This window comes from Alligator mississippiensis, chromosome 13, assembly GCF_030867095.1.
Source record: "Alligator mississippiensis isolate rAllMis1 chromosome 13, rAllMis1, whole genome shotgun sequence".
Classification (NCBI taxonomy): domain Eukaryota; kingdom Metazoa; phylum Chordata; order Crocodylia; family Alligatoridae; genus Alligator; species Alligator mississippiensis.
In genome coordinates, this window is record NC_081836.1 from 58,482,719 (window position 1) to 58,500,789 (window position 18,071).

The following is an 18,071-nucleotide window of genomic DNA, read 5'->3' on the forward strand; positions in this document are numbered from 1 at the left end:
GGCAGCCAGGGGCAGATAAATATTAATTTTCTAAATTTTTAGGGGCCCCGCGGGCTGGATAGCATGGCTTGGGAGGCCGCTTCCGGCCCATGGGCCACATTTTGTCCACCCCTGATCTAACAGAAACCTAAAGAACATTGCTCTGTTTGACACGTATCTAAATTACAAAATAGTTAAAGCCCACTTCCAAGAACAACAGAACTGTCCATAGGAATTTTTGCCAAAATCTGAATGCATTTCTAAGAGATGTCAACAGGAAGAGTGGCCAAAATGAGTAGGTTGTGTTCAGAGTTCATGGCCTACCTCTGTGATACAGACTGTCTGTTTCCCACCAGTATCGCCTGTCCAGCTCGCTGACAGGGAACATGGTGAGCTGGGTTCGTCTGCAGTCTAGTAGAAGGCAGGGAAGAGCAACCTGAGTGCAGATAAATTGGTGTTTTCACCACGGGACATGGTACCATGGCTTCCTACCTATCCTAAAGGTGCACCCATTGCTCCCATCCAAAGAGATCAGCTGGTACAACCAATGCTGGGATTGTCTTCAATGAAAAAGCCTTGTGTGAACCCTTGCAGGCTCAAGAAAGGGCCTTTAAGAGATTGTATTTAAACACATGGACACAGGTGGAAATTGGGATTTTTCTTAAGTAGAAGCTGACACCTTCAATACTGCGCCCGGTTTTGGTCCCCACCCATCAAAAAAGATATAGAATTAGAGAAGGTCCAGAGAAGCGCACCAAGGGTGATCAATGGTGTGGAGGGGTTTCCATATGGGGACAGACTAAAGGATCACAGACTCATAGAAAATTCAGGTTGAAGGGATGTCAGGAGGCCGCATCTAGTCCGACCCCCTGCTCCAAGCAGGACCAGCCCCAACTACATCTTCCCTGACAGGGCTTTGTGTACTCAGGTCTTCAAAACCCCCAAGGCTGGAGACTGCACCACCTCTCTGAGGAGCCTGTCCCAGTGCTTCACCACCCTCCTCATGAGACAGTTTTTCCTAATATCCAACCTCAACTTCCCTTGCTGCAGCTTGAGCCCATTGCTCCTTGTCTTGCCACCTGCCCCCACTGAGACCAGCCCAGCTCCATCCTCTTTGCAGCCCCCCTGCAGGGAGGTGAAGGCTGCTATTCAATCCCCCTCCATCTTCTCTTCTGCAGACTCAATCAGCCCAGTTCCCTCAGCCTCTCCTCACCAGTCCTGTCCCCCAGCCCCACAACCATCTTCGTTGCCCTCCGCTGGACTCTCTCCAATGTGTCCACATCCTTTCTGCAGTGGGGGTCCACAGCTGGACACAGGCCTCCAGATGTGGCCTCCCCAGTGCTGAATAGAGGGGAAGAATCACTGCCCTCGATTTGCTGGCAATGCTCCTACCGATGCAGCCCGGGATGCTGGGGAAGTATTTAGTATTTTGCAAACTTCTCATGTCCCCCCTTGAGCGTCGCATCTAAATGGACCAAACCTGGCCTCTTTACAGTGGACGATAAGATGAATATGCATCAACAGCATGTCCTTGTTGCCAAGAAGGCTAACATAGGGATTTATTATTTGCTCTCTCGCAATACGAGAACGAAGGGTCACACCATGAAACTAGTAGGCAGTACATTTAAAACTAAGACAAGGAAGTTCTTTAATGACCAGTGGGTCATTAAAGGGCAGAACTCCCTTGGCTGAGATGATGGAGTTGGAGCTGGTCCTGCTTGGAGCAGGGGTTGGGCTAGGCGTGACCTCCTGATCCAATGCATTCGTGGCCACCAGATATGGTGCAAGCCGACAGCGTAGCCAGATTCACCAAGGGACTGGACTCGTGCTTGGGGGCAACGGGCATCAGCAGCTACGGAGCATGGGAACGAGGGGCATGGCCTCTGCATCAGAAGTGCCTGGACCTTAAATGCTGGAGGTTGCAAGGGAGAGAAGGAAAACCCTGGTCAGACCCATTCACTCCCTCCTTCAGCCTCCACTCTCTGCCGCTGTGTGACGCTGGACACTGGGCACACCGGACCTAGGCTCTGGCGCCCTAAATAACAGCCGGTCTTATGTGCTGACGAAGAGAGAGCGCGTGTGAGAAAAGAAATGCAAGAATCTATAACTCTTGGTTCAGAGATGATACCTTTTATTAGACCTACTAAAAAAAATCGCCCCAAAAATTGTCTTTTTCTGCAAACTTTCGGGCTCACGCGCCCTTCATCCAGCTCAGGGAGAATTAAAGATGGTAAAAAGTCTGCATTGGCGAGGAAAAAAAGCAGACGAGGTTGTCTGGGCAAAGTGGTCTCTTTTATTAGACCAACTACAGTTGGGAAAATTGTTCTTTGCCAACTTCGGGGCACAAACAGCGTTGCCTGTCTGCAGCCATTCGGGGCTGGCCCCGACTTCCTCCTACGAATGAATGAACGATCTATGACTCGTTACACCAGCGCTTCCCAAACGTGTCCTCAGCACGACCCCCTTGAGGCCCGTTTCCCTGTGTCCCGGCCCGCAGCCCCCCACGTGCTGATGTTGGGACCCCTTTGGGCAGCACTGCCAACTCCGCGGGCGACCGGGGCCTCCTGCAAAAGCTGGCGTCGGCATCGGCGGCGGGGCCAGGGCTGGCGGGCACCCCGAGAAGCTGGCATCAGCGCCCGCAGTGGGGTACGGCCCTGTTGGGGGGGCACATGCCCCCTTCCCAGTCGCCTATGGCCAGCTGTCATGGTTTTTGGCGTTGTTCTTGAAGTCAGGAGCGTGAAAAACGCATGGAAATAGAGATAAAAGAAAGAGCTAAGGTTTTCACGTTCCCCACTCGTAGACATTAAAAGCAAGACCCCCAAATCATGAGTTGGCGACGCCGCCACAGCTTGGGGGCCGCTGCCTCGGACTCAGGAGGCGGTGAGCAACACCTGTGTGGGGAAGTGAACGGCTCTGCCAGCTCGCCCACCTCGGTGCGGGTCCCTGGCTGAGGCACAGAGGGGCACAAGGGGTCACCATGGGCACTGAGGGGACGACATGGGCACTGAGGGGACATAGGCACAACATGGGCACTGAGGGCGGTCCCAGGCTGTAGCCCCGCCTCCGCCCCCCCCACGTGTCACGTGACCCTGAGCGGGCGGGCGGGCGCCTTTGTCATAATGCGCCGGGTCACGTGGGGCGGGGGGCGTGGCGCGCTGTGACGCCTGCGCAGTGCGGCCGCTGCCCCGGCCCCTGCGGTTCCTGGTCGGGAAACCCCGCGCGGGGCCGCTGAGGCAGGCAGCCGCCATCGCGACGGGCCGGGCCTAGCCCCGGCGGCCCTCGCCTCGCCTCGTCTCGCCGCGCCTCGCGCCCGCACGGAGCAGCGCCGCCCGGCCCGGCCCGGCCCGGCCCCCCGCGCCGCCATGGAGCCTGCGGCGCCCGCGAGCACCGTAGCGGAGCGCCGCGGCCTGTGAGGCCCGGCCCGGCCCGGCCCGCCCCGCCCCAGCGCAGCCCGGCAGGCCGCTCGCGCCCGTCCCGCGGCCCGGGCCGCGTGCCCCCCGCCGGCGCGGCCATGTCCTGCGTGCACTACAAGTTCTCGTCCAAGCTGAACTATGACACGGTCACCTTCGACGGGCTCCACATCTCCCTGTGCGACCTCAAGCGCCAGATCATGGGCCGCGAGAAGCTCAAGGCGGCCGACTGCGACCTGCAGATCACCAACGCGCAGACCAAAGAAGGTGCGAGGGGAGGGGGGGGAGGAGCAGGCGGCCCCCCCCACCCTGGTGTGCCCCCCCCACCAATCCTGGTGTGTCCCCCCCCAATCCTGGTACAGCCCCCCCCCCAGTCCTGGTGCATCCCCATCCATCCCCCCAGACCCTGATGCCCCCCCCAATTCTGTTGTGTCCCCATCCCTCCTGTGTCCCCCCCCATCCTGGTGCATCCCCGTCCATCCCCATCCTGGTGCCCCCCCCCAGATCCTGGTGTGTCCCCCAAACTTGGGGGGGTACCAACCCCCCCTGCAGTCACATGGGGTACGTGGAGCTAAGAGGAGCCAACCAAGTACAAATGTTGTGTGGAGGAGTGCCGTCATCTTCACGGTAGCCACCCCTTGAACACCGTCATGGAGGGTGGTAAAGATTTCGAGGAGTACTTGCATGTGCTGTGGCAAGTCTTCTTGCTGATGAAAGTGTTGGTTACCACCAATATTTACAGCTTTCCTGGTTCTGAAGCCAGCAGAAAAATATGCGTGGAGGTTTTACAGGGCTAACTCCACACATTTTTTTGGTTTTGGGGGGGTCGGGGCGGGGGGGGGGGGGGAGGAAAAGAGGTTGAACCATATATTTGTAATGAAACAAGGAGTGACTTAGTCTGAAATGTGTGCTCTTTGTTCTAGTTTTATTTAATGGTAGGTTAGTTTTGTGTCTGTTGTGAGATTAGAAATGGTTATTGGGAGGTAGGAGTGAGACGCGGTGGGACGGTGGTCGTAGTGCCACTTCTTACATCTGGAGCAGACACTTTTTTTTTAAAGCCGTACTGTTCATATAACCACTAAAACAGTCTTTCAGGAGACTTGTTTGCATATGTGGACATGTCTGGGAGTTTCTGGTTAATGCAGATCATTTTCGTTTCTTCATCAAAGACCAAACATTCCTGGTCATTCACAGACTCTTTCAACTTCAGCTGGCAAACGGTCCAAAAAGAAGTCGATTGCTTCCCTGCAAACTAGTAGTACCAAGGAGTATACCACCAAGGAGGGTATTTGAATCTTAATATATTCAGCACAGTTCATATGACTCACACACACATCAGAAGTCTCTGAAAATACCTTTAATTGTGTCATGTGAATAGGGCTGATCAGTCATCAGGATTATTACTATTTCCTAAACAGAATATAAATTGAATCGACCAGTTGTATGGTTATGGATTAAAATTAGAATTAAAAATAGAATTAAAATTAACTTCCAAAAACTTTAGAAAGTGTCTTATTTTGTAATATTCTCATGTATTCAGTATTTTTCTTTTAAAAGAAATGCTGTCAATTTTAAATGACAATCAAAGTATTCAGGTATTGTGTCTTTCTGTGTCTACCTTCCTGCTTTTTTGGAATTTTTTTAAAGGCATTTGCCTTTTTTTATACCTTTTGCTGTGTGTTTATGCACAGGATACTCGGCTGGGGGGGGGTGTTGAAAAAAGGGGGGTGGAAATTACAGACAAGAAAATATGTCCTAATTCATCAAAGGCAGAGCTAAGATATTACTTGCATGTAGGTAAACATTTGTTAAGGAAATCAAATTTTAAAGATGATATGGCATTTTAAAGGTTAAGGTTTAGGGGCTGCCAGTGATGACACCGTCTCCCTACATATAGCTAAATGTTCATAATGCTGAACAAAACTAGGAGAGGTTTCTTTGCAGGCAGAATAACATTTACAGCGCGCAGTAGTAATTGGAATAATTTACAGCTAAAGTATACATGCTATAGTGCTTCATTTAAAGGGCTTCCCTGCACAAGAAAATTTTAAATGTCTCTAACTAGTATTAATGCTCTTCTAACAGTTATTGGGACCCTAATGTAAATGGCCAGGTGGCAAGGCTCACTATTTTAAGCACCTAGTGTCAAGAGTAGTATCTAGTTGAGAACAGCATCAGAATTAGCAACACTGAAAGGGAAGAACCTGAGCTGTTAACAGAAGAAAACTTACGGAAATAATTCAGTGCAGTAGCAAGAACATAGGAGTATTTCTAAAATTATAATCGCAGGCTAAGGGAGCAAGGAGCATATAGAACTAATCAAGTTCCATCAATATTAATCTTTTCCTCTGGGTTCTGTTTGGCTACAGTCTGACTTTTGTCAGATATTTAATAAATAAAAATTTTAATTACTGTAGAACTGAGCGTTTGTTGTTTGTCTATGTGGTTATTCAATCAAGAATTGAAGTAGATGTTACAAAGTGCAAAAAGTGATGTTTCTTCAAGACTATATGAAGTAATTGGTTTGTTTATAAAATACTTTATTAATCCATGTCCCACTCCCTGAATTTTGATTGTCTGCCTTTACTGCTCAGACATGGTAAGGTAAGGTAATGGATTGTGGGGGGGGCAGGAAAGAAGAAAAATCTATAATGAATTTGCCACCCTATAGTAAATTTTCATTTTGTTTTTATTTGACTGTACTTAATAAATACTCTAGTGTACTTTAATATTATACAAGCCAAAAATAAAGGGCTTTTCTGCACCTTCTTGTACTTGAGAAGGCACAATACCCAGGGAAACCTGGAGGAAAAATGCAGTTTCAAATTTGCTTTTTTGACCTTTATGGAAGAAGTGAGATTTTAAGAGTGATATGGATGAGTTATAATGGTGGCTTAGAGAACTAAAGTTAATGGTAAAAGATAATGTGATAAGTCATGGCACTTGGTGATTACAGCTTCTTGCTCAGGCAAGATTGGTAGAGGAATAGATGGGATTTGAGATGTAGCCGCGCCCCCCACCCGTGCAGAAGTTAGGGCAGGGTGCCCCTTGGGCCGTTTATAGACCGGGGGGGGAGTTCAATTAATGAGAGCCACTCTAATTAAAGCATCCGCAGTGTCACATCTATTGGCATCCCCACGCTGAAAAATGGCAGCGGAGGCACTTTAACTCTTTTTACAGCAATCCAGCAATTTTAATGTTTCGTGTTAGAAATGGAACACCTTGTTTTATACTGTGTATAAGCAGTATAAAGCAGTACTTGTACATTTATTGACGTGTGAACTTTGCAGTGAAAAACTTTATGCACATACGTAATTCCATTACCTTTTTCATTTCAATGAATAATATCTTTTAGGTAGTTTTGTTGGCAGCTTTCAAAAATGAAACTGTCAAGCAGTTTCATAGCTTGCTTTTCTTTGCCATGTGCTGTATAAGCTTTGGTACTTACATGGTGAGGATAAACAACGTCAGTGTTCTGCCTGATCTAGTAGGCAGTTTGTGTTAGGCTGGTTTAAACGAGGTAAGAAGTGCTTCACTTTGTGGCCTTCTCTATACTGGAGACTTGCGGAACTGGCTGTTATGCTTCTCGAGTCAGATGATGGATTTCAAATTCAACACTGAACATTTGTAGTATGCCTTGCATTCTTCTAGTATTAGCCAAGCTGTTCTAATTTTTTATTGCTTTTTGAAGCAACAGTTTTAGTGAGACTTGAAAAGATGGTTGATGCACTTTGGGAAGCGAGCGAGAAAACTGCTTGAATTGATTTAGCTAGTCTTCATGCACACCATGACTAAAACAGTTCAGCCAGAACTGATAGTGTCAAATAATACTTAGTCCTGCTGAAGTGTAATTTATTTGTCACGCTCACTTGTGGATGCAAAGTGTTACAACTGGTTCTAGGAAACTAGCAATGATTAGCTGACTAAATATGCCTGAGGTGTGCAAGTTTATCAAAGATTGTTCTCATGCTCAACCCCACTACTCCTACACAGGAAAAAATGTAAGATCTATTTCTTAAAGGTGACTATAGGTGCAGTAAATCTTTACATTTTGCAGCTTTGTGGCTTGCGAAGAGCTAGTAACATTTTTTTTTCCTCAAGAGTATTCCAGTGCTAATAGGAAGGAACATCCCAGGTACAGCATTGCCCCAGTGGTGCACAAACAATTCTTCTGCCACAATCCCATGGTGCTGCATTCACTGCTTAGGTGATTGGTCTACTGTTTCTGAAATTGTGTGGTCAAGTTGGCAGGAATCCTTTAATTGAACAAAGAAAATTAGCCACACTGTAGAGTTTAATTGCATATTATGTTAATAGCATTTTCTGTTGCTTCTTTGAAAATGCTCTAATTCTGTTGTTGTTATGCTTTTGGTAAGAGGCTGTTGTGTTGGGTGGCTTGAAGCTGCTCTTTTGCCCCTAGTGGCCGCGTAAGATGACATGGGTCTAGCTAAGCTTAGGCATCAAATTGTCTGGATCAGTCTAGTACAGAGGTGGGCAAAATGTGGCCTGCAGGCTGGATGCGGCTCACCAAGCCATTTTACCTGGCCCGTGGGGCCCTTAAAAATTTTAGAAAATTAATATTAATCTGCCCTGGGTTGCCTGTCATGCAGCCTTCGATGGCTTGCCAAAACTCAGTAAGCGGCCCTCCGCCCAAAATAATTGCCCACCCCTGGTCTAGTACAAGGGTCGGCAGTGTTTTTAGGCAGAGTGCCAAAAACACCCGCAGCGTTGACTTGTAAGATGTTGGTGTGCCAGGGGTGGATGGGGGCGATCAGCGAAGGGCCTGGTCCTTATTGTGGCAGCGCAACCCAGCCCTTCTCTGCTGCCTGTCCCAAGGTGTGCATACCAGGCAAAATGACTTCATGTGCCATGCTCTGGCACCTGTACCAGGGGTTGTCTACCTTTTATCTAGTGTGGGACTAGGTATTTGAGCAGCTAGGGGAGATCAACCTTGCTACAGGGGCAGTCACTGCTACGAAAAGATAAAGGGTTGAACTTCCTAGATCATGAAGCTTGTGACAACAGCAGTAAATCTAGTTCAAGGCAAAGAATATTCTAATTTTGCAGTGAACTAGACATCTTTTAGACTTATTTCATGACGGCAGAGATGGTTCTGTATCATATGGAGGTACCATGTAGGATTTGCTGAGGGGTCAAGAGAATAAGGGCTCCATGAACTGTTTGGACTAGTGGGCTATCCTATTACAATCTTATGATGCATTTTGGTGGAGGCAGAGAAACAGCAGCCAAGTCAGTTTGGCAGGACCAGATTTTGAAGAGACAGCTCTCACCACCTGGTTATATGACTTCTGTGAAACAAGTGGAAAGCAGGACTTGAAGGTTTCTGCTTCTCATAAATATATGTAATATTGTTTTTAGCGGCTTGGTACTCTTGCATGAGGTTGAACATGTCTACTTCCTCATCTATTCAACAATTATCCCCTGCAACCTAAAAAACTAAACAGTAGCTAAGAGACTCGCTCAGTGATCCTCAGTGTTAATTGGCTTGTTTCTCCCCATAATTCTGTAGCATTGACGTACCACTTAAGGGCTGCTCTTCCTTGTCAGAATAGGAACGCTTGTCTCTGTGTGCTGATCAGTTTATTGTGCCATGCCATGTGGCCCAGTCCAATGATGAATTAAAAAATTGAAATCAAAGTAAAATTACAAAATAAGAATTTTACTGCAAGAAATGATGTATTGGCCATTATTGGCATAATTTGCATATGGCACAGGTTATTTAAAGACCAAGGGACTAACAGGCTTGAAGAATTAAGCTGATCTAGATGATGTGGCAGTGTAGTGCCAGACGGATCTTTGCATTTGTCAGTATTAAATAATTGAAGGGAATAGTTGGGGTTACTCATGCTTGATCTCTAAATTTGTGTTCAGGAAAAAGACTGAGTATTGTAGTGAACAGTTCAACTAAGATGCGTTGTGCAGGAGGGGTCAAAAATAACTCTACCATTAACTTATCTCCCTTTCCCTTCACTCCTTCAAATTTCCATTTTTCCCTAATGCCATGAAGCGCATTATAGAAGACTGATGAAAAACGTAACCTTTAATAGTCACATTAGTGACTGACAAACATCACCTTCATTGCATACTTGGTCTTAATCTGGCGTACTAATTAACCTTTACAAGGTTCGTGTGAATTCTGTGTCCTTTGTTCAAGACGAAGGTAGCCTGAGACAGGCAATAGAATTTGAAACTGAATTGAAATACTTAATTTGACTGCATCAGGGGACAGATGGAGCATCCCTGGAGTTAGCTTGCTGTTTACTTGTTTTATTGTTGCGACCACACCAGCAGGATGGATGGCCGAGGGAGTTGTGGTGTCAGGTAGACTGGATTTACAGTGGTGAATCACTTCATAACATGCGTGGTCAAGGACCACAAAATGAAGGCTTCTTTGAAACGGAGGATGGAGCAGTGTCATTGAACCCTTTCTGGGATTGAGGGAATAAGACTGGAGGACAGCTTGCCAGATGACAAGGGAACATTCAACAGATATATAGAGCTTAGGCAAATGCGTTTCATTTTCGTCTGCCAGTTGACCTGGCGCTATCTGTACAATATTTCATTTACATTAGGATAATTTCTAACTGCCCTTTGCTCTCTAGTTGGTTGCTTCTGCTCTGGCAGCCAAGTCCTTAAAGCAGCAGAAAGGAAAATTGGCATATTGGTGTGATGACTTAAATTATAGTGTTCCTTTTGTTATTGTACAAATATTATTTTATTCTGATATTGCAGTTATGTTAATGTTTTGTTATACACAAACACAGTTTCTTAAAAATAAAAGGTACTGTCACTAATAAATTGGATAGACTGTTCTTTAATAGGAATACAATATGAATTCATTCTTTAGAGTTTTTACCCAAGCTAATACAATCATTATTGAAGCATAAGAAAAATAAGTATCAAGGCTCTAACTTCATCACGATCAAGACAGTTCACAGAAGCAGTTGTCAGTAAAGCACTGTCATTTCAGATCACTCCTCCACACATTCTCTCACCACATAGGTTAGCATAATTAAATGTGAAGTAGTAGAAGCTCACAACAAATAAAATAAACATTTTTCCATTCCATTTCCAATCCTCAGCTATCTGTTCAAAAAGGTATATGCAAAGTGCTTCTAATAAGGGCGGTGCTATATTTGCAGGCTTTCACATCGCTGGTGTCAAACTGCATAACTGCGCTATTATTCCTTGGCTGCCTGTTTTTTTACATATTAAATTGAATGCAGTCAGTGAATGCTACAGTTGTTAGACCAGGCATTGAGCTGCCATCCCAAGTCAACAGACCTTTTCATCTCAGTTTTTGAAAATTGTGAACTGCCCTCATACCACACCCTCTGTGTATCTTTAAATTGGCATCTCTCTAGGCTGGATTTATCTAGAAATAGCTTTGTTTGCCACGGGTAAATTTGGGGGGCAGGATCAACAGATTTGGAGTGAGGTAGAGACATGACCTCCATAAGCGTTGTTCAGTGAGAGGAGTCATCTTTTGCCCATTTTTGAAGAGCCTTTGAGAATTTGTGCATCGTGCTCATTGCCTAGGCATCCTTTAAATATATTGAGGAATCTGTCATAATCCTCAAAACTGAATTGTAATTCAACAGTATCACCATCTGTTACTGTGTCCAGAAATACATATTAAGGTGTGAAGACCACAGATTGAATGTTTGGGTTTGTTTAATAGCTCCTTCTACAGTCTTTGTCGTGCTCTTTGCCTGGATCCTACCACCGTCTCACTCCATATTGCCATTTATGTCTTGTTGAATAGGAGAATCTCCTAAGTACTCTTCGAGTCTAAGCATAACTGTGGGTAGGTAGTTAACTGCCATAGATATTTGCTGATCCTTTACGGTAAGAGGAGGGCCATCCTGGCAGTACAGCACTGGAGCTAGTTTTCCCCAGACATGGAAAATTCTCATTCTCACTCTACAGCTGCTGAATTTTAGTTTGCAAATAATTTCATTAATTGATTTGGCTCAAATCACAATGACAGAAGTTAATGCTGTCTCCTGAATGTTACTGTCCAGCGTTGTGGAGAACCAGCTACTCCAGACCTAACACTGTGTGACGGAAAGTCCGTCGTGCTGGTTGAACTTTTCGTGGGAGATCATTACTACTTTATAGAAGTGCTAACTCGAGCCTTTCTTGATGAGCAGTTGAGTATTTGGTGTAGTCCCTGTTTTGAAAAAAGGCCTCGGAAAAAGCTCCAGCATTTAGGGGCTTTTTGGGGAGTTCCCCCTTTTCAGGAATTCGCTAAACATAAAATAAGATATTCACCACGAATGCAGTTCTTGTATGCTTCCTAAAGACATTTTAAGAACCTCCCGGAAAGCAATAAGAGCTGGGCTGGGAGCTGTTAGACCTGAAAGTACATGATTAATGTGGATGTATTGCTTGTTGATTCTCACATCGGTGCTGTCATGCTGATTCAACTTCCAAAGGAACAGGATACTAGCACATGCCAGTGGGTGTGCTTAGAAACAAATATACTGTCATGTGCAACTCCTCCCTTTTCCACGTTGACCACCTTCATGGAGTTCAGATTCCAGATTTTTTGTTTGAGGTCCATTGAAAGCTAGATGAATAGTTTCTCAAGGAATCAGGTATTTTTTTCCCTAATTCATACGTTTGAAGGACTTCACATATTTTATAAACCAATATTAATCACCTGTGGGTGAAGACCATGCAAAGAAATTTGACTCGAAGGAAAAATTCTGAGAACTTATGAGCAAATGAAACAATGGATGTCTTTATAACGGAGCCCTTAATGCTATCTTAACTGTAGCATCCATTTCTAAGTCAGGTGTTTGCCCATGCCATATGCCTTCAATAAGACACGAGAATGGTACTGAATTTAAAAGGGGAGGATGTTTCCTATCAAGCTTGATAACTTTGTTGGATATCTGTAGAATTGTGCAATAAGTGGAGTTGAAACTGAGGTGCTGCTGAATTAGCAAAACTGTTTCTCTTCCATCATTTTCAAGGCTTCTGATATCCTGTGACAGCTACTTTTTTTGGTGCTGATTATGCAGTTAAGTGGTATAATTATGTTACAAAGTAGACTTTAGGTAAAAGATAGCAGGCTAATAGACAGAAAATCTTGCAAATTGTAAATTTTGCCAGGTTTTGGATCACTTAAGTATGGAGGCCTGCTTGATTGCCTCTCTGGCCGTATTACTATGTAGAACTTGAAAAAAAAATCAAAGTAAACATTGTCCTTGTGTATATTTGACCACTGAATACTTTAAGTGAATGGAGATGTGCCATTAATTAGTATGGATCAACTTTAACATTGCATTCTTTCTTTTAAACTTCTTCTAGATTTGTGAATTTTCAGTTATACATTCTCCCAGGTGGTTCCTTGAGTCTCTTTTTTTTTTTTTCTTCTAATTAAAATATGTATCTTGGGAATGGTGGTGATATTTTTACCACTTTTTTTTTTTTTTTTTACTCTTCAGAATACACAGATGAGAGTGCCCTGATTCCTAAGAATTCATCAGTAATTGTTAGAAGAATCCCTATTGGAGGCGTCAAATCTACAAGCAAAACATATATCATGTAGGTATTCATAAAATCTAGTACTCTTCTTCAGCTGTTACATCTCTTAATCTTTAATATCCCTTTGGTTGAGGCTTACTTTGTTAGAAATGTTTGAACTTAGGTTGAGGTTCTGCTATCACGAAAGCTGCTGCTAGTACTCATTGTAGCTGGAGGAATTGGACCTGAAATTTGCCAGAAAGGTGTTTTAAAAACTGCAGGCTTACTAAAATTCCAAATTACTCAAATTTCAGAATTTTTGGTTTCTATCAAAGAATTGTGTTTGGCTTATTCTTTGGGCTGGTAGTTTAAGGTCTCAGAAGATGGTCTTACCTGTCTTCCATGGAAAGAGAAGATTTTGTAACATTATTTTTAGAAAAGAAACTACGTAACATTTGCCATACAAACTTGTGTGTGCACCTTCTGACTCATTCCTTTGTTGCCACAGACTGTATATAAATTTAATAAATAAATTCCAATCCCAGAAGTGGCTGTTACTCTGTAGTGGATGAGTGTTTGTTTTGTTTTTGGGGTAGGTTTTTTTTTATATCTGTTTTGGGACAAGGAAGTACTTTTACTAAACATAAATTACTAATATTGAGAGAGGTTTGGGTTGTAGCCATGTTGGTCTAAGGACATATTATTGAGACATAATATTGAGAGACACATTGGAATCTTGCATAGATGCAAAATGTTAAAGGCCAAGTCCACTAATCCTGCACCTTGCACATGCTGGAAGTTTCATTTATAGAAGAGAGACCTAGCAGATTCCAAGAAATCATCAGTGCTTTTTAGTAAGGCAAAAGGAGTAAGGTCCCCAAGTATGTCATTTTCCATGTGTGGCAGTGGGAGTGGACAATCCCTCTTCAATTTGAAATTCAGCCCTTTTACATGTGAATAAGAATAATTCTTGTTATCTTTCTAATTCAGTTTTATACCATGTTGGTACTGTTGAGCTCTAAATGTTCACTTCCCAGTTAGTCCCTGTAATATCAAATGGCAGATGTACAGTTGACTAAAATGTCAGAAATTCAGGTAAACTTAATTGCAGCTTTCTTGCTATCGTGTGTAGATCATCCCTATTTTGCATTGGTTACACAAGCTTTGCTTGAATGATTCAATTAATCCCTGGCTGGATAGATACCATCTCCTCTTTCCTAGTGCTGCTTCAGAACTAGGTGCTTAGATTCTAAGAGTAATAATGACCAAATAAATAGCTGGATAAAAATGTGCAAAGAACGGGGTAGGAATGGTGTGTGTTGCTTTCTCCTTACAGATGGTCAGCTACTTCTCTGTTCCTCCTAGCTGATGGAATAGAAGATTCATTTAAGAGTACCCGCAGCCTGTTAACTAGCCTAGTTATTAAGGTGCTCAGTAATATAGTTAATTAAAAAACTAAGCAGCTTTAAGATTATATGCCCCAAAGGGTATCATTATTGTGGTATGTTCAGTGCCTTTTAAACTTTGCTATTCATATTGTAGCATGTTTTTAAAGGTAATTGCATTGAAAAACAAATCTCTGTTAATTTTGAGAAGCTCCTTGCATAGCCCCAGCTTTGGGATATATACAGCTATGAACCTGAATCTGTTTTAACAGTGAAATTTGGAAGTGCACACCCCCTCTGTAGAATTTATGAGCATCTTTAAACTGTCCCAGCTTAGAGGACACTTTAGCGAGCTGCATGAATTAATAACTCTTATTAGCTGTACCTACACTTGCATGCCTAATTCACCATAAAGCATGCAGATTAGTAGTCAATACATGGAATCTCAACAAGTTTTCAGTAAGAGATTTCCTAAATACTGTAGAATATTCAGGATTATTTTTAATCACGTTCTGGCAATTTAAGACCTTTTTTTTTGTCACAGGACTTCTAAATCGCACAAAATCCTAGAAACTACTTTCAGGTGACATTTCTACTACTACTTTTAGTCAACATAGTTTATATAAAATGTTTAATATTTGGGCACTTTAATGGTTAAATGTAGCAGTTCTGACCACTGTGTTTGGGCTTCCACAAGTTCTTTTGTGAGGACTGCTGGTTTACAGTATTGTAGTCTTCACTAAATGATTCTGCTTTGCCATACTGATTTAAGAAAGAAAAAGTTTACTTCATACTTTCTAGACTGTCACTGTTATTTTCCAGAAACTAAACGTCACATCTGATCTTAAGTTAATTTATTAGGGATATGGAAGTTGTTTGGACAAAAGCAATTACAGATTTGGATGGATCATTATCTTACTAGATTACAAAAATGTTATGTAGAATAATTCACGTTTAGAATGTTTATATAGTGGCAGTCGCATATCCAAAGACTTGAGTTTTAAATTGTTTTTCGTGTATTCCGTATGCGAATCTTAAAATGTTTTTTGACAACCCAAAGCAACTTAAGTAACAATTCTGCCTGAAACAAAAGCATTTTGTATGCAGGTGTGTTAACTTCCACATTCCCTAAACAGTGTTCCAGAACTCAAAAGTATTGGCAGTTTGTAATATAGTGTTTTCACTCTTCTGTATAATGAATTCAAGCACTCGTAGATATTCTGACAACCTTTATTTCTTGTTCTAGAAGTCGAACTGAACCAGTGAGTGGACCATCAAAAGCAGTATGTAAAAACACAATCTCACACTTTTTCTACACACTGCACTTAACTATAACCAGTAATGTAGAAATAAATTTTCTAAACATTAACTTAAAATACAATTTCTGAGAAAACACAGTATATATTTATATATATTGTAAATACAATGTATTTAATACAGTATAGTAAAAAATGAGCAATGGTATCGTTTGCACACTTTTTAATGTGAATTTTGGTATTTGTGCCAAATAATGCGTTGTATTTCATATTGAATATGCCAGAATATTTCCTGTATGACTCTGTGTTGTACAGATAATGTATGATCGTTTTCAGATCATGTAGGTTCAAGGTTTGCACAACTGAACATGATGCCATGTTCTACATCTGTCTGTCTATAGTTAGTATTATGTATGTTTGTACGGGTTGTTGTGTGCTTTTTGTTTCTTGCAATAAAAATGTTTGGAGTGTATATTTTGCCATTTTCACATTGTATCACTTAGCTTTTGTTTTTAATACTTTTTTTTGCCTAATGGTTTTTGAAAATGTTATCAAAAACCGCAGAGAAACCATTATTGTTAAACTTGGTATTGTTTCTTAATTCTGATGTGGGGTTCATACAAATGCTGGAATGAAGATTCCCCTACATTTTTCGTGAGCAATTTTGTGCAGTCAAATGATTCATCTTGCTGTCCTGAAATATTTTGAATATTTATATTCCTTAAAATTGTACTGTTAAAATGACGTTGTTTGGGCCCCCTCTGAGTACATAAATGTCTTGGGAAGGTTACCATGGGTGTGAATATCTTACGGTCCTCAAAGTGGTATTCTGAATTTCTGTGTATGGCTTTTCTGCTTTCTTTGGTTCAGCCTAGCTTAGTAGGGTGCCTGCAGGCTAAATATCTAAAACTTGATGTACAAATTGTAGCAAAGGCCCTTTGCGCAGTTTGAGGATGAAAACCATATGAACGTCAAATCTTGTTTGCAGCACCCGTGATCTCAGTGTTTTCTGACTCTGGTGCTCCCTAAGTTATTGATGGCTAAGCCTTTCTTTAGAATATCACCACTTTAATTTTTACATTTGAAAAAAAAGTTGGCATTTTTTTTTAGGTTTGAAAAACTTAGTGTCAGTCTGTTACTAAATGCAGATCAATAAGATGCATGAGCAAATGTTTATCTTGTGATGGGCCAGATTTTGATTTACTGCTCGTGTTGAACATTGTGCAGAATTCAAGAAATTCAAAATAGTCCTAATTAGTATCCCAAATTATTATTTGGTGTTTTTATTTTTCACTTTTAAAAACAAAATTCATTTTTAACTAGAATGGTGTGAGGCATTATACTAATCTTGGATTATTGGATCTGGTTACTTGATAGGATGTTAGGATAACGAAATCTAGAATTTTCTGACCTTTGGGCTTGCGTTTTATGAAGAAAATAGTTTCTGGTTCTCGTGAAATGATGTGCAGTCGATCTAAAATACAAACCTTTTTAATGTAAAGATTTTTAAAGCTGCTAAAGCCATAATCTAATATCTAAAACTTTATTGGCAATTGATTCAAATTTTTTCTTACATAAATGTGTCTCAGCACAAGTCCAGATTTGTTTGATTGGCCTAGTTACCCCAAGTAATTAATGTACTGCATTTATGCGAATCACATTTACAGTATTTGATCTAATTCAGATGAGTCTTTATTTATTGAAACCAGTTCACTTTCCTTTTTGTTTCCTAGCACGTGTATAAACAAACACAAAGAACATGTTGATGAATAAAGTTAACATTCTCTTAGCCTTGTGTGTTCCCTGGCATGTCTGTATTACATTTCTAAGTAGCACCTTACTCTGAGCTAATGGAGATTTTTTTTTCATTTAAAAAATGTATCTTAGGAATGGCTATATTCTAGTTAGAACTGCTTCAGTTAAAAAGGAAGCAAAATAAAACATTTTCCTTTTTTTTCTTGTTTTCATGATTGCACTTGGAAAACTGTAATTTGAGCCTGATCTTGCCAGTCCTCTATATCTGTTCAACCTCTGTGAATAATAATTCTCACCTTGGATGTCCTACAAGATCAGGCATTTTCAGTGTTGGGGACATAACTACAGTTACCATTAATTGTCCAGCCTGATCTAAAATCAGAGACCAAATTCTGCCCTTAATTGCATGGGCACAAACTCATTTAATCTGAAAGCAGAACTTGGCTGTGGTAAATTGGAGCTAAGTGGGAGGAAAGCTGATATGCTAGTCCACATACATTGCCCAGGCTTTTGACCCTGGAGGGGTCGCTCCAGCTTCACTTTATTTTCAAGTCAGGATTACGTTCAGAGAGCTGATGTCTCACTCGGCGTAATTCTATTGTCTTTCCAGACACAGGTGCCTGCTACTACTGCTACTATAAAAAAACAAAGCATAACAAAAAATAGGTTGGTATAGCTGATATAAATGTCAATAATCTGATTCATAGCTTGATCATTTCTCCATTGTCTCGCTCTTTTATAAATTAGTTTATCCTCTGACGTTTTCCAAATCTGTGCCATTCTGACACCAT

At 42.2% G+C, this 18,071-nt stretch overlaps 1 protein-coding gene across 5 annotated transcripts in view; it reads left to right on the forward strand.

The window, feature by feature from the left end:
• Nucleotides 1-3,211: 3,211 nt before the first annotated feature.
• The window catches only part of RBBP6 (RB binding protein 6, ubiquitin ligase), a 35,981-nt gene continuing 21,121 nt past the window's right edge, over nucleotides 3,212-18,071 (forward strand). For 3 of the 5 annotated variants that reach the window (XM_059716495.1, XM_059716497.1, XM_059716498.1), the window contains exons 1-4: nucleotides 3,212-3,656; nucleotides 12,866-12,965; nucleotides 14,814-14,852; nucleotides 15,516-15,552. In XM_059716495.1, the coding sequence (XP_059572478.1) occupies nucleotides 3,491-3,656; nucleotides 12,866-12,965; nucleotides 14,814-14,852; nucleotides 15,516-15,552 (342 nt within the window). In that variant the 5' untranslated portion in view covers nucleotides 3,212-3,490. The remainder of the gene's footprint in view (nucleotides 3,657-12,865; nucleotides 12,966-14,813; nucleotides 14,853-15,515; nucleotides 15,553-18,071) is intronic. The other 2 variants (XM_059716496.1, XM_059716499.1) reach the window with 1 other exon arrangement.